Source organism: Musca domestica, unplaced genomic scaffold (genome assembly GCF_030504385.1).
Source record: "Musca domestica strain aabys unplaced genomic scaffold, Musca_domestica.polishedcontigs.V.1.1 223, whole genome shotgun sequence".
NCBI lineage: Eukaryota > Metazoa > Arthropoda > Insecta > Diptera > Muscidae > Musca > Musca domestica.
This window is the reverse complement of record NW_026712265.1, coordinates 816,759-834,366: the sequence shown is the minus strand read 5'-3', so window position 1 is coordinate 834,366 and position 17,608 is coordinate 816,759. Positions and strand designations below refer to the sequence as shown.

General features: G+C 33.5%; 2 protein-coding genes across 2 annotated transcripts in view; one reads left to right on the top strand and one right to left on the bottom strand.

Annotated features, from left to right (window-relative positions):
- LOC101899166 (G2/mitotic-specific cyclin-A) overlaps positions 1–17,608 on the bottom strand; it is a 36,110-nt gene that overhangs the window by 7,015 nt on the left and 11,487 nt on the right. The window contains exon 6 of the mRNA XM_011292696.3: positions 142–365. Within this exon, the coding sequence (XP_011290998.2) occupies positions 142–365 (224 nt within the window). The remainder of the gene's footprint in view (positions 1–141; positions 366–17,608) is intronic.
- LOC131802698 (RIB43A-like with coiled-coils protein 2) lies at positions 12,561–14,531 on the top strand. Its single transcript, XM_059123122.1, has 2 exons — positions 12,561–12,761; positions 13,297–14,531. Exons 1-2 carry the CDS (start codon positions 12,642–12,644, stop codon positions 14,317–14,319), a joined length of 1,143 nt encoding a protein of 380 aa, XP_058979105.1. The 5' UTR covers positions 12,561–12,641; the 3' UTR covers positions 14,320–14,531.

The following is a 17,608-nucleotide window of genomic DNA, read 5'->3' as shown; positions in this document are numbered from 1 at the left end:
ATAAAAAATACAATGGGAAAAATTAGTTTAAAAAAGGGGGAGATGGCGTTAAATAACCACCATTTATCAATGGTCTAAAGGGAATGTGATAAATTTTAAAGGACACTTTCAAAAAAAAAAAAAAAAACTCCGTATACTTACGAGGCAATGTACATAGCTGCCGTTCCCACCAACTGCAATTTGTTGCGCACCACCGACATGTGACTCAGGAATCGATCAATATAGGATACAGACAGGTACAGAGTTTCTGTATCCAAATTATATTCCTCAGACACCTCAACCAGCCAATCAACCAAAATGGTACGCATCGAATAGTTGATGTCCGTTTGCCGGCGCATATAGTGTGGCTTGGGGCGGTGTTTTTTCTGTAAAGAAAAAAGAGGAGAAAGAAGGAAATGTTAAAAATAATGAAATAAAAAAGTACTACTTCATAAAAATAAAAAAAAAGGAATAAGATCATTTTGATATAAAAATTCAATGTCTGAATTTCCAGCTTTGCACATAAAACAGGAGTCGAGCAGCATCAGATTTATCTGCTTTTAACCTAGAAGTTCCAGGCTAGAACGGAAAGTTGGGAATTTTGCACGGGAGGTAAAACATCGTGTGTCAGTTGTGCTTTTTTTGCATAGGGGAGACTTAAGAGGGATTACATCTTCTGAATGAAGGTGAATATCTTTTGAGGCTTCGAGAAGATTGTATATTTTTTAAGGGCCTTTGGAAGACCTTTTATCAAGCATGTATAGTCATATAGAAGATAATTATCTATGAAAGACATTCTGCTCACAAATGTTCTTCAAAAGACATTTTATTTTCAGAAGACTTCCAGCAGATATTTTATCCCAAGGAGCCTTGCAGTTAGTTCTCTATCAAGAAGAAATCTAGGTATTTTATTTCCAGAAGATTTCTAAAAAAATCAAAAAGGTAATCCACCCTTGGAAGACATCTACAAGGTGTTCTACTTGACAGGGGTCTTTATCAAGCAAAACACCTTGTAGATGTCTTCTAAGCATAGATTACCTTCTGGTAGTTTTCTAGGAATCGATTGTCTTCTGTGTGTCTATAGTATAGACTTTGTTTCTATGAGAATGGCAGATGGTTTTCTTCCTATTTCCTGAAGGTATTTATTTATATTTTTTTATTTATTTATAAGAGGTAATAATAACCCTATAAGACCTCAAGAATGAAATCGATTCTTAGAAGATTTCTTCCTAACGGCTTCCAGAGGGTATTCTATCTGCCATTGCCCTTATCTTGCAGTGACCCGTGATGATACCCACCAAAAGTCTTAAATCAGGTTTCGACAAGGACTGTGGCGACTTTGTTCTCTTCTCCGAGAGTATGGGCCAGATTATTTTGGAGATGCTGCATCCCTTTTCTACATTAAGGTGATATTCTGTGTGAAGAATAACTGTAGACTTTCATAGACCCCTAGAAGACCCTATCTAAGCCACGTCCCAGATTTTGAAGACACAACTACTCTATGCCTGGAAGCAGCTTTTCATGTGTGATAGACATCTGAACCATCTTGTATTTGTATTTCAATTATAACAAATGTATAGCATACTTTTAGGCGGCATAAAATATATTGATAGCTGTTTTATATTTGGAAGGAATTAATTATGTCTGCTATGTGAAGAAGAACTGTAGACTTCTCTAGACCCCTAAACCACTTCTTAGCTGTTTTTCATCATTAGAAGGTCTACAAATAATCTATGCATGGCAGACGCTTAGAAAGTCTATCGAATGAAAAATGCAGCTGGAAAGTCTTTTATTTATGGCGATCACAAAAAAGATAATAAATATGTAGCATAACTTTAGGCGGAATTAAACAAAGAAAAAGTATAAATTGGGATTTTTTTCGGAAGACTTATTAATAAACCTCTACATATAGAGGATCTATTAATATGATATTAAGGAAGAACAACTATAGGCTGCTTTCTTGGACCTCTAAATGACTTCTAAGTGTATAAGAAGTCTTCTTTGTGTAAAGGGCCTGAATATACCAGATTAATGGAAGGGGTCAAAAAACCTTTCTTTCCTAAAAAGGCCTCTGTGGACTGTCTTCTATTTATTGAGAAAATGTAAAGGAGACTAAATGTGTAGCATATTTTAGGCGGTATTAATAAAATACAAATATATCGAGAGTTAGAATGACTTTAATCTACTGACGACTTAACATTCTCTATGTGTTGAATGCCAGTAAAAGTCAACAGGTATATTTTATCTTAAGAAGATCTATAGACTGTCTGGTGAATTTATATAAAATTACCTCCAGAGTAAATCTTCCTTTAAAAAAGTGATGAATTTAAATGAATAGAATAACTCTCAAGGTTCTTGTGTATGTAGAATACCTGAGGAAGATTTCCTAGGTGTAAAAGCCCGCTCGAATGCCTTTTATCTTTAGAAGATGAAAAAGTCTACCGTTTAAAGGATTTATAAAAAACGACTTATACCCCTAGAACCCCCATTAAAAGTTCTCAATATATATGAGGCCTGCAGAATAGCTCCTAAAAATTAAAAAAAAAATAAATTTATAATCACTTCCAATTAGAAAAACTTTCCAAAATTCCCATCAAAATATGACCCAAAATTAGACATTTATGATCAAATTATGCCGAGTTTTGATGTTAAAATCAAAACGATAACCTCCAACCCCCGTCATCAGTATAACAAACAGCTGGCTGTCGAGTCATTGAAAAAATCAGATCAGATTGATTTAAAAAAAACAGGCAACAAAGAGATAATCATCCGACAAGACATTAAAAGGTAATAAAATTTTGGAAATAACACAGATATGCATAAATAAGTATGAGGTACATATGTATGCCGTTAGGTAGTCGGCAGCAGCATCATTGTGAAGCGTTATTATAAAAAGTAAACGATTTTTAAATGAGCTTGGAATGAGACAATTAGGGTTTTGGCTGAGAAATATGAATACAAAGACAATATGAAATGTTGGCTCAATGTCCGTGTGTGTGTTTCAAGACAAGACCCCTTTTCCCCCCAAAAAAAAAAAAAACATCAAATGAGTGTTACCGATATGTGGCAGGGAAAAAATCTAGGGGGACAAAGAGACAAGACAACTTCTATTTGTTTAGCCAGACAAATCTCAAATCAAACAATTTTTTTTTGTTTCGTTTTGGATATGGACAAGCTATTTTGTTTACATACAACCAGTGAAGGAGTGAATGACGACTGACTATGACGCTCGCTGGAAAGGGTGATATGTTTATAAAGTACCCGACGGAAACTACAACAACAATAGCTAAGCAAACTGCAAATGATGTGAGAGATGAGATTCAGTCATGGATAAGATGCTATATATTTTTTGGGGGGTTTCTTTTTCGTAAATGGCCACAACAAAACAATGAAATACATGAAAGAAGAAAAAAAAAATAACATAACGTCAGTCAGACTTAAGTTTGGAGAAGAGAGAAGCAAAGAGAAACGGGTTTCAGTTTTAATGAGAATAGATTTAAATTAAAGCGCCCATATTTCATATGAAAGGAATGAAAAAAAAAAAAAAATAAATATGAATGCTTGGTTGAGAGACGACGAAGGCTGCAGCAGATGGATACGGGGTAATGGTCAGACATAGTCAGTCACTCAAGCAGTCATCACACACTGGATAAATAAATATACATATTATTAGAGGGTGGTGTTATTGTTAATAAACATTTCAAACATATCATTTAAATGCTAAGCCGGAACGTTTGAGTAGAGGTAAAGGAAGGGGGGATGGGTAAGCGCTATCGATTTCAAGGCAAAAAAAGTCTTTCATTGGAAACAAAAAAAAAAAAAAAAAAAAAAAAATAAATAAAAAAGAGTAGCCTTAAGAGGGAAATGGGGAAGGGGTTTAAAGCGCCTGATGGTTCGCTTTTTGATTGGCCAGCAGATAACGTTTGAAGTGTGTGTTTAATCTTTTTTGTTTCTACTTTCCTATTTTATGTTAATTTGTAAGCCAAAAGCAGGGTGGGGGGATGAGCCACACATACCACCTACCACCGCCATTCTTAGTTGGAAGCATGTCTAAAACTATTTTAACACTTTTTTTCAATTGAAAATCGTGTTTAGATTGCCTAAAATCAATGATGTGAAATTACTTCATTATTCCACGACAATTGAAAAAAATTATTGGAATTTTATGCTTAAAAAAGACAGAAAAGAGGTGTCGAATAATTTGTGTCATTTGAATAAGACAATTTTAAGGAAAATTAAAACCTAAGCCCTGAAACATAAAGGAAGAAATTCTGCAACTTTAAAATATCAGAACTCAAGCCCTACCATCGATCAGTAGCCGTATCTCTGATTTTGCCAGGTTTAAAGCTGAGGTCGTTCTGAATTTTTGATCGATACTCATTTGAGAATCTCATAACACAGAATCCTTTATCAGCAGATATTTTGCTAAAGAATTCCTTCTTCTCATATTTAAATATTTCATTTATATTTTTTTAGTTTATAATATTTAGTTTTTTTTTTGGTTTTTTAAAATTTTATATTTTTTATATATTATTTCTTATTTTCTTTATTTATTTCCATAACATCTTTTTTTATTTTTTTTTATTTTTGTTTTATTTTTATTTTATTTTTTTGTTTTTTTTTTTATTTGTGATTTTATTTTTACTTAAGTTTATTTTTTATTTCTCCAATACTTTATATATCTTTTATTTTATTATTATATTTTAATTTTTTTATATTTAACGTTTCAATTTTTAATTTTTATTAGTTTTATTTATTTTTAAAATTTTTTTAATGATTTATTTTTATTTAAAAAAAGTAAAAAATGATATATATTTAAAAAAAAACTTAATAAGTTTAGTTTGTGTTTTAGTTTAAAAAATTAAAAATATAAAAAAAATAAACTCAAATTTTTATTGACTCTTTACTTCTGTTAAATTCACTTATTTCTTACTTATTTGTTTTTTTATTTTTTTTTTTTAAATTTATTTGTTCTATTTTTTTGTTATTTTGGTTATTTTTTTTAATTAGTAGGACTTTTTTATTATTTTTTTTTTTAATTCTTCATGTTTTGTTTATTTTTTTTTATTTTTAAATTGATTTTTTATTTGAGTTTTAGTTTCATATTTATGTTTTAAGTTTACAATTTTTATTAAATTTAACATTTATTTATTATCTATCTTTATTTTTAATTAATTGATTTTTTAATTAATTTATTTTAATTTTCATTTCTTTTGTCTTATATTTAATTTGGTGGTTATTCGATTTTTTTTTTATTATTTTTCTTATTGTTAATTTTTTACTTATTTTTTATTATTTATTTATAATTTTTTTAATTGTTTATTTCTATAATAAACGTTTAAATTGTGCAACTGGATGGGTGGGCCCTATTCATTACAAAAATTAGTTCCCACCCATATCTTATCGATTCTGTTTATAATACCAAGGCAATAAATTGTGAACTATTTTAAAATTCCTGCTCTAAATCTACTAAATTTTCCCATTACATGCCACTGGATTTATTTCAAGTTTCTTTTGTAAGCATTAGTTACTTTTCATCATTACCCCCTCCCATATCTATACAATTACCCTCGGTCACAGGCATTCAATAAAATTAAATGGCTATTTAATAGCATGTTTACATATCGCCATCAATACCTTTAAATGGCCACTTAAAATATTATTATTTGGGCCGTGTTTGAAATAGAGAAATAAAAACTTTGGCTTATCACCCCCCTTCCAAAATCTCTCAAAGGGACAACAACAGCAATTCCAAAAAAATCAATGGGCGGTCTTTGTGAAATTATACCACCACGAACATTACTACTGCCTTCATCATTGCGCCTCCACCGCCAAAGTAATGGCCACAACTATCCATACCAACCAACATCAACATCAAGTACTACTAATGTCCAACAAACTCCATGGCAAAATGTAAACAACAAAAAAGACGACCAAAAAAAAACAGGGCTCCCGAAAAAAAGTGTTTATGGCTTAATAGAAATTCATAACACATATTAAACATGAGCTGATTATTGAACGTGCCTATTAGCCAATTCCCTGGCTCTTGAAACAAAAAAAAAACAAAAATGGAGCTGTTAAATAGGCGCTGGAATATTTAAAATGCATAGCCTGTAATTGTTGAGTGGGGGGAGGGAGAGACAAAAAAAAAACAAGAACTTCAAAAATCTTGCCGAAAAAGTACAAATCAAACCAAAAGGCCTAAGCTTACAACGATGGTGGGTGATTTTTTTCGATTGGCCAAACCTTTATTTTGTTTCATATTTTGCTTTAACTATAAAAAGTATGAGTTATATTTTTTGGTGATAATTATCATATTTCATGGGAATTTGCTAAATTCTCTGGAATATTATTTAAAAAAAAAAAATAAAATTAACATTGAAGGGAAATTTGAAGGGAAATAAATTAAAAGTCAACTATTTTCTAATAGCGCAATCATGGTATATTTAAAGTCCGCTCCATGGCCTATATAAGGCCGGCAATAAGCATAGATGGACAAGTATGCACGCCGCTAGCGTTTGTGTCTCTTATTCTCTGTCATGATTTGAAACATTAATAAACACACATATAAGAATATTTGCCAAACATTTTTTATCAAAAAAAAAAATGTTTTTGAGTTAATTTTTTTTAATTATATTTTTGTTTTAAAAGTATTTTATTTTAAAGTACTTTAAAACATTTCTCTTTAATTATTTTGCCCATCTCTGCCATTAAGCCTATCTGACAACCAAGTTTACTTTCAAAAGTCATAATTGTGACTTGAAATTTTCAAAAGAGAATCGATTCGGGAGAGAGAGAGAAATTTTAATAGCTCTTTTAGTGAGAGTTGGAAAATTATTATTGCTGGGTAAATTTCTTTTTGCAATTCCTTTTCTTCATCTCCTTCCTGTGCCTAATTTTTTTTTTTTTGTTTTGCGGCTTATTTTCAATATTTGAGTTCTTTATTTCTTTTCATCATTGTTTCGTTTTGTCAAATTATCGGATTGCTTTTGCAAGTTTATGCAGAGATTCCATTTGTTTACTTTTCACAGTTGCCTTACAAAAGAGACTACAACTACATTACTCTCTCTGAGAATGAAGCTGCTAGACAATTTTGTTGTTAAAAGTAATTCGATATGGGCCTTGAGCGCAAATTAAAGTGAATTTTAAAAACATTTCTTAAATAATTTTTATTATACCCTAAAAGCCATATGGCCAGAGAGGTTATATATCATTTGATACGGCCAACACGTGTCTAAACGAAATAATGATTTTAGACCCTAGGTCTTTTTGGACAAATTCCGTTTCAGGACATGATGCAAGAGTCCGATTGTCTTCAAATTACACTCATCAAAATATTTTCAATAACCCAAGGTCTGGTGTGAAGATGGAATATATCGGTTCACTCCTTCAGGTACATCCTCCACAAGGGATCAAAATTTGAATTTTGAATATTCATGAAGCTCATAAAACGCGACATTAACATCCGATTCCATTCAGACTTGGCACATCTCAATATTTTTATCAACACAAGATCAGTTATAAAGATGGTGGAGATCGGGCCATTCCTTCTGATACCTCCCCCACAAAGGGTCAATGTTTTGTATAACCCAAACGATCATAAAATCCTAAATAAGCATACGGTTCTCTTCAAATTATGCACATCACAATATTTTTATTAGCCCAAGGTCTGGTGTGAAGATGGGATGCATCGGTTCACTCCTTTTGGTACCTCCCCCACCAAAGGGCCAGAATTTGGAATAGCCATAAAGCTCGTAAAACGCGAAATAAGCATCTGATTTTCATCAAATTTCACACATCTAAATATTTCTACTAACACAAGATCTACTGTGAAGATAGGATATATCGATCCACTACATCTGGTAGCTTCCCCACAAAGGGTGTACATTTTCAATATCCATGAAGCTCATATAACGCGAAAATAACATCCGATTCCATCCAAACTTTGTACATCTCAATATACCCATCAACACAAGATCTGTTATAAAGATTGTGGAGCGAGATTCGAACATTTCTTCTGGTACCTTGCCCACATAGGGTTCAAGATTATGAAAAACAAAACGTTCAAAGAAAACGAAATCAGCATCCAAATCTCTTCAAATTTCACACGCACATACATTTTTGCTAACACAAGTTCTGTTGTGAAGGTGATATATATCTGGCGAACCCCTTCTGGTACCTCATCCACAGAGGTTCACAATTTTCCATACTTTTGTCTGTCATAACTTGCGTAACAAGTCAGCGATTCTTTACAATTTGCTATATCTAAATATTTCTCTCAATCCAGAACCTGGGATGAATATGGAATTGAACAAAAGTTTGAATAATTATAAGAAGGGTCAAAATATACATATTTAAATTATCGACTATTGGCTAAGGGGATATACAACTGTCGGTAAAAATGACTGATACTGTTTAACTTGTTACATTTACAATTTATACCTAATAATTTTATAGCATACTTTTAGGCGTTCCCAAAGATTTCTTAAACGACATGTTTCTTCTAAATGTTACAAATCATTTCAAGAAACATCTAGGGCAAGGCAACTGAAAAGCCAATTCTAATTCATTTTCCCAAGATTTCCATATGTCAATATCAACAAATTTCGATTTGAATTTGATGGCAATATTTATTTGCTCATAGAAAGGAAAACGAATCACATCCATTTGAAATGATGATATATGAATGTCGATATGTATGTCTGTCTATCTGTCTGTCTGTGAGTAAAATCCCCAAGAGAATTCACAACATGTAAATCTTTGCAATGTAACCATACCAAGAAATTCATTCATTCCAACATTCTTTACTTTTAAACATTTTTATCCTTAAACTATGATAGACAAGCTTCAAAACAGAGACCGATGATGACGACATGGTACATATTTCACAAAATCCCCCATACTATGGTGTTCATGTTACTGCATTTTTTTGTGAGTTTTGGGTTTTATTTAACAAACTCCAGGCTACAATGTTAGGGGGAGTGATGCACACATCCTTTTGAAAAAAATAAATGCAGGTTGTTTGAGTGCTGTGTTGTTGTTGTGTTTGTGTTCAAATAAATTGAATACAATTTGTGCTGAAGTGTGTGTTGATAGATCTGAAATGTATTTTTGTGAACAAAGTGATGGATAAATACAGTGGAATGTTGTTTTGATACCGACCGACCGAGGGAAGAGCAAGCAGCAGTAGTACCGACAAAAGCTAGAGTCAACAGGATATGTGTTTGAATGTTTTTTTTTTTCTTTCTCTGTTTCTTTTTTTCTGAAATATGTTGAATTTTTAGTTCCCATGTTCACTTTTTTTCTTCTTCACGAGAACAAAAAGTGATTGGGTATGGAGTTATTTGATGGATGTGGATGAGTTGGCGAGAAGAATGCAGCTAGCATGTGGTGTGTGTAGTGTTAGGTGTTGAATACTAAATATGAATTGATATTTTGGGCTTTCAAAAAAAAGTAGTAGTTGCTCAGAAAAATGATCAAATGATTCTTTGGGAGAAATAATAAAAAAAAACATACCCACAAAAAATGATGATTGCCAGTAAAGTGCGTTTTTATACCCTCAGATATAGGGCTAGAACGGATATATATTATTTGATACGGCCAAAACGTGTCTCATCCAAATAACGATTTTAGACCCAAGGTATTTTTGAACCAAATCCGTTTCAGGACATTTTGGAGTCGATCTAGCGATGTCCGTCCGTCTGTTGACCTGTCTAGCTGGCTGGTGTGCACAATAACTCTCGAAGGGAGTATCCGATTTGATCCAAACATCATAATATTATTGTACAACTTAGATTGAGTTCTGAGATGGACAATATCGGTCCACTCCTTCTGGTACCTCCCACATAAAATGACAAGATTTTGAAAGAAAATAATTTACTGCACAGAAAGAGAAATGATAATCCGATTTTGCTGCAACTTTGCGAATCCTAATATTTGCATCAGTGCTAGGTCAGATGCGAAAATGGACAATATAGCTAAACTCCATCAAGTACTTCTCCTACAAAGGGTCAAAATTTTGAATAATTATAATTCACATAAAATGTGATGTAAGTGTCCGATTGTCTTCAAATTATACACATCATGATATTTTTATTAACCCAAGGTCTGGTGTGAAGACGGAATATATCGGCCCACTCCTTCTGGTACCTCCCCCACAAAGGGTCATCATTTTGAATATCCATGGAGCTCGTAAAACGTGAAATTAACATACGATTCCATTCAGACTTGGCACCTCTCAATATTTCCATCAACACAAGTTCTGTTATGAAGATGGTAGAGATCGGGCCATTCCTTCTGGTACCTGCCCCACAAAGGGTCAAAGTTTTAAATAACCAAAACGATTATAAAATCCGAAATAAACATCTGGTTCTCTTCAAAGTACACACATCACAATATTTTTATTAACCCAAGAGCTGGTGTGGAGATGGAATATATCGGTCCACTCCTTCTGGTACCTCCCCCACAAAGGGTCAACATTTTGAATATCCATGAAGCTCATACAACGCGAAATTACTATCTGATTCCATTCAGACTTGTTAGATCTCAATATTTCTATCAACATAAGATCTGTTATAAAGATGGTAGGGATCGGACCATTCCTTCTGGTACCTCCCCACAAAGGGTCAAAGTTCTGAATAACCAAAACGATTATAAAATCCAAAATAAGCATCTGGTTCTCTTCATATTTCACACATCCCATTATTTCTACTAACACAAGATCTGATGTGGAGATGAAATATATCGGCACACTCCTTCTGGTACCTCCCCCACAAAGGGTAAAAATTTTGAATATCCATGAAGTCCATAAAACGCGAAATTACTATCCAATTCCATTCAGACTTGGCACATCTCAATATTTCTATCAACACAAGATCTGTTATAAAGATGGTAGAGATCGGACCATTCCTTCTGGTACCTTCCCCACAAAGGGTCAAAGTTTTGAATAACCAAAACGATCATAAAATCCAAAATAAGCATCCGGTTCTCTTCATATTTCACACATCCCATTATTTCTACTAACACAAGATCTGGTGTGGAGATGGAATATATCGGCACACTCCTTCTGGTACCTCCCCCACAAAGGATAAAAATTGTGAAGCCCATAAAACGCAAAATTAACATCCGATTCCATTCAAACTTTGTTCATCTCAATATTTCCATCAACACAAGATCTGTTATAAAGATGGTATATATCGGACCATTCCTTCTGGCACCTCCCCCACAAAGGGTGAAAGTTTTGAATAACCAAAACGTTTATTAAATCCGAAATAAGCATCTGGTTTACACACATCACAATATTTTTATTAACCCAAGGGCTGGGGATATCGGCCCACTCCTTATGGCACCTCCCCACATAGGGTTCAAGATTTTTTGAATAACAAAACGCTGAATGAAAGCGAAATAAGCACCTAACTCTCTTCAACTTCCAAAAAGCCAAATATTTTTGCAATATCGCAAGATCTGTTATAAAGATGATATGTATCTGCCAACCACTTCTGGTACCACACCTACCCATGTCGCGGCTTCTCTAAATGATTTGGAAAGTTCTAGAAGGATCAGAGTACATAAAGGGCTTTTTGACTAGCTTAAGTCATCGCCTTTCTTCTTCGTAGAGGAATAAAGGAGTTTTAGTCTGACTTATTTCGATTTTGACCCTACACTCCTTTGTTTTTTTTTCCGAAGAAGACAGCCAATGACTTAAGCCAGTCAAAAGTGTTTTATGTATTCTCACCTTAAGAAATCTACCCATACTGCTAAGAAGGAGCTTCGAGTAAACATTATTCCTGAAGTTCCTGAGGAGACGAGGGCTTACAGAGCCTCATGCTTAGCTTTTGTGCCATGAAATCAACACTTCCTTCGGAGATTCAAATTCTCCAATTTCCTATAAATTTTCTCGTTTTTTTTTAATTTCAAAGTATTTTTAATCTTCCGAAAAAAATCTCCATATCTTAAACCCATCATCTCATCTCAACCCATCACCACAAAGTGATGATAAATGTTTGATTTGTGGTTTCTTGTGAATTCAGAAATTACCTACAATTTGTCTGTTTTTTGGGGGTGAGATGAGGTGAAGGGGGTTCCCAAAAATGGTTAACAACCAATCAACAAACAAACAATAAGACCCACAAAACAACATGTTGTTATGGTAAGTTAACATGGCAATCAGGCGGCCAACGGCTGGATGGCTAAGCCCTAAACACATCAAAGACCACTAGACCATTTTAAATCCCATTGAGGAGGAGGATGGAGGAGGAAAAATCTTAAAAAAGTGTTTCGAAAAAAAATCAAATAATTAGAAAATAAACTTATTGACCTGTCAACAGGCAAACAAACGTAACCGAAACTACTCCCAGGTACTTAAAAATGGATAACATGGCTTAAACAATGACGAAGAGAGTGAGTGGTGGTATCATTGAATGGATGAATGAAATCAAAGAGTTACACAAAAACAAAAAGGCACTTTGAAATCTCTACAGAGACAGGGGAGGGAGGGGGAGATATGTGTCAATTTTGTTTGAGTGAATGAAAGACAACAAAAAAAATTGAATTTTTGAAAATAAATATAGTTGTCATTTGTTGTTTTGTTTTTATTTCAATTTTGTATTTTTCTTTGTTTTTTTTTTTTTTATAGAAGAAGTGTTCCTTTGAAGCTGTCCATTATGGCCCAAAGTTTCATGACCCAAGCCGATCTCAATGAGGCCACCAAATTACAAAAACGCCAGCAGTTTGAGGAGGAGCGCAAGAAACGCATTTTCAATGCCAAGCAACGTTTGTATGGGGTAAGAAGGAAGCAGAGGAAGTTTTCCCAAAACATTTCATGAATCAAAAATTTTGAGGGGATGAGAAGGGCGGAAAATCGTACCTTTTCCTGTCAAATTTTTGAAGTAACCTTTAAGGAAGTATTGGTGGTGACAGGCAGATAATAAAATATTTCAAAGAAAATCTTTCAAGGAAGGCAGGAATGGGTGCCTTCCTTTCTGCTCTTTATCAAGACCTCAAAAGTGGCTGGAAACAGTTTCGGATTCTTCATTTTTGTGTTTTTTTTTTAACAAAAATTCGGGAAGTGCTCATGGAATATTTCAGTAACTGATCACCTAGATTTTACGGAAAATTTCAGTGAAGGAAACCAGAAATGTTGGCCGGAAAAACGAAAATCTTTATCTTCAGAAACTAGAGTTCTGAGGATGAGAAAGGGATGAATTCTCATCCTCAGAGCTCTAGTTTCTTTGATTTCTTTGAAGACAACATTTTCAATTAAATAGCTCCCTCCCTCTCTCCTTGTGTCTCTCTCTATCTCTCTCTCTCTGTGTATAGCTCGACATTCCCACAATAGAGCGACAAATTGCCGAGAAAAACAAAACCCGTCAGTTGGAGCAGGAACGGGAACGTCGCCATGAAGAACAAACGGAAATGATGCAAAAAATCATCCATGCCAAGGAATTGGAGATGGAGAAACGTAAACGTTTGGCAGAAAGTGATTTGAATTTTTATCGTTGCCGTTTTCAAAACAAAGAACAAAGGCGGGAATTTGATCTCAACGATCCGGAGGGTATGAAAAAATCCAAGCCAGCACGTAATGCCGATGATGATATTACCTTGGGTATTTCAAGTGCTCAAATATTTTTGGGTGAAGATTTGGGACATCGTGAAAGGCAGCGAAGGCAAAGGGAACAGCAACGGGCCTGGTTGGATCAACAAATTGCAGAACGTAAACAGGCCGAAAATGCCCGATTGCAGGCTGATCGGGTCCTGCAAGAATCCATACAATCCCGAGATCAACGTCTCGAAGAAATGGCCAAATCGGAAAGGAAGACACGTAATCAAATCTTGGATTCCCTACAGCAGTATAACAACGAGTTGGCTCGACGTAAACGTGATGAACGTTTGCGCCAACAAAAGGAAAAGGCCGAAGATGATTTAGCCGAAATCTACAATATGCTGTCCAGTGATATGCTCACCGAAAATCCCGATGTGGCCCAGTCACGTACACATCCCAACAAAAAGATTGCCTTTATGTATCGTGGCATGACCCCAGAGGAATTGAAAGATTTTCGCCGTGATCAACAGCAGCAAATGGTGGAACGTAAAAAACACGAAACGGAACAGCAACTGATGGACAAACAATGGGAACAATATGCCTTGAATATGGATCGTGAGCTACAGCTTAAGGATCGGGAAATGGAGCGACGAAGGCAAAAGGAATATGCCAAGATTTTGGAAGAGAATGATCGTCTGGCAAGGGAACAAAAGTTGCAGAAGGACTTAAATGATCAGATAATGCTGAGTAATCGTGTGACACAGGAATTCTATGACAAGTTTAATACAACAACGCGTTAGGGAAGAAATTGAGAAATTGAGGGGAGGAAACTTACAAAAATTTGGAACAAAAAATAAAAATTTTAAATAATTAAAAGAAATTGCAATTAATTATAATTTTAATGGAACAACAGGTTAGGAAAGATTATTACAAAATATAAAAAAAAATACAAAAAAAAAATTGTGAAAAAATAATGAATTGAAATTATTTAAAATAATTATAAAAATTAAGAAAATTTGGAATAAAAAATAAAAATTTGAAACAATAAAAAATACCATTAATGATTTTAATAGAATAACAGGTTACAGAAAATTTTTACAAAATATGAAACAAATTAAAAAAAATGGGAAAAATAATGGATTTAGATTACAATTTGAAATAAAACTCGATTTTGAAATAACAAATGTTTAGACTATTATTCAAGAAAAAAATTTACAGGATAATAAAAATTTTTATCTTCAGAAATTTACAGCATACTTTTAGGTGCTTCCAATCAAGAAATACATTGGCAAAATATAGACCAATTAGTTCTTCAAAATTAATACAAAATTTGTCATTTGGATGTCTATAACTACATATCAAGATATAGTAGCCGGTAGACACGACAATTTTCCAAACACATACACATGCATACCAAATAAAGAAGCAACAGGATATCAACACACGAAACACACATGAACAAGAAAACCCTCAGCTGCTACTCGGACACACAAGAAAGCCATTTCTGAGGAATTTCTCAAGTGTTGTCTTTCCTTTTCAGATCATTTTCTTTAACTATTCCATGTATAATTAGAAAAATGTGAAGAAAAAAAGGACTCAAGGAAATAAAGAAGAAATAGAAAAAAGGATGAAAATAGTATCCTACAATGATATGCAATTGAAAATTTTCCTTGAATTTGAAACAACAAATGACTTCAGAACCACCTCATCAATTATATGAACAATGGTAAAAAAAAGAGAGAAAGAAAAATGAATGGAGACTTTTTTTACAATCATGCCTAAGGTGGTACTTAAGGTCTAAAGGATAAACATTGAATGGATGAATCGAGTTAATTGATAAGCCAAGTTATTGAACAACTCGTGGGGACTAATGAAAAAAGGGTATTCTTTGAATGAAAGATTTTTTTTTTTTTTTGGGAAAGAGGGGAAATTTTCGTCAAAATATTCTATTTCATTAGGAGTCATACATTTTTAAGAAATAAATTCCATATTCATGGGTTAAAAGGAAAATCACATGATAAATAGAGTGGGGTGGCCATCATCTGATCTGAGATGTTGGAAATAGTTTCAAAAATAAAAAAATTGTATAACAATATTGAATTACAAAAGAATATTCTACTTAATTTCACCTCTCTTCAAAACAAAATTCTCCATTTGGCAAACAACTGCTTTCAAGGACATTTAATTTTTCCGTTTCTTTAATTTAATTAAAATAATATCTCTCCCCGCGACTGTCACGAAAAATCTCTAACCTTTTCACATTTAATTACATGCCTTTAAATAAGAAAGAAGAAAAAACTACTGTGAACGTCATCATCATCATCGTCGTTTCTCATTGTTTTCGAGGTGACATTTTAAAGCGCAACAATTTTCTGCTTGACTAAAAAACAACCTCTAGTCCTCTTTGTTGTAATATTGCGGCGGATGTCTTCTTCTACTCTCATGTTTTTTTTTTACATTTGATCCTTGAAATTTTGCTTTGTTTTATAATTATTTTCAACTTTAACATTTTGTTTGTTGGCTGCTTTTTCATTGTAAGGTGGGTGGATGTCGTCGTCCCCGTCATTCAAGTGGGTTACTTTTTTAATTATTTTGTGTTGTGCTTTTTTTTGCACTTCGTTACACACATAACAACAACAAAATATTGTCCTTTTTCTGATTCTGCAAGGATGCGTGTTATTTTCTGGTTTGTTTTCCTTTGTTTGAAAAAAAGCAAAGATGATGATGACGACGACCTACTACAAAACATACACAACTCAGATGATGGCCACCCCACTCCATTTAACACAATGCCGCCTCCCTCATTCTCACTCTCTCTCTCCATTGTCATAATGCAATTTTATCATTTAGCATGTTATGATTATGCTCATAACGCCTCTTGTTTATGTGAGAGTAGAGAGAGAGAGAGAATTTTTTTTACTTTTGCTTTCATTTTGTCTGTGCCCTGAGACTTGGTGTTTATATTTCGTGGGTGGTGATGTTGCCACTGCTGTTGTGTTGTTTTCCTTTTTAAGCCTTTTTAATTGCTTAAGGATGTGTTTGTTGATTGTGATATTCATGCACACAATACAACATGTGTTGTTGTTGTGTGTGGTAAAGTTTTATACGATATGGGTTATTATAGGTTCCTTGTGCTCTTTTTTTTTTGCCACAAAACGGTTGGCATGCTGTTTGACAGACATAATAACACATCTTTTATCTTGTTGAACATGCCAACACACCACAGCCCCCACATATATGAGAGAGCAGCCGCCGCCTGCCGGCTGAGAATGAGAAAGTGTCAAAGTACTTTTTATAACCTCCTTTTTTTGTATTCTCCCATCATAAATGACAGAGACACTATTAATTTTACTTTCTTCTGTTGTCAAAGCCTTTGAGGCGGCAGGCATTTAAGGTTGCGTTGTGCATTTTGGCGGGCAAAATGTGACGGAATTAAAGAATTTGGCATTTTTAAAGGGAAATAATTAAATTAATAAGAAAATTATTAAAGAATTTGCCGCTTTAAAGGGAATATTAAAGGAATTATGAAAATAATAAGAAAATGATATATTCAGCTGGTGAATCGATTTGTTGAGTGTAAAGTGCTAAGCAAGAAAGTTATGATTAAAAAAAAAACAGAAAATAGAAAAATTATGCTGATATCTACTTTAAGTGGCAGTGGTGATGAAAAAGCATCTAATGATGGCGAGAAATATAATACTGACAAATAATGGCCAATCTATTTTTTACTTTTGCTACAAAAATTTGAGGTTATGTTGCTAAATTTTGTGTCAATAATTTAAGGTTAGAGAAGAGGAGCAGAAAGGGTAGTATCGAAGAAGACTAAAACCTTTTTTAATTTTTTTCCTTTGAATCTATTTGATTATCTTAAAGTTTTCTAATGTATTTTTCTTATTTTCATATACCTTCAGAAAATAATTCCCCCATACATGAAAAACGTTTCCCAAGCATTTCTTAATTTAAATGTATTTCTGAAAAAAAAGAAACAGGCTCATCAGGATGCACAACATATGGCTGTGTGTTTTTTTCTTTCCAACATATTTGTTGTTGTTTATATTGGAAAAAAGGAACACTGAGCAAAGAATTTTC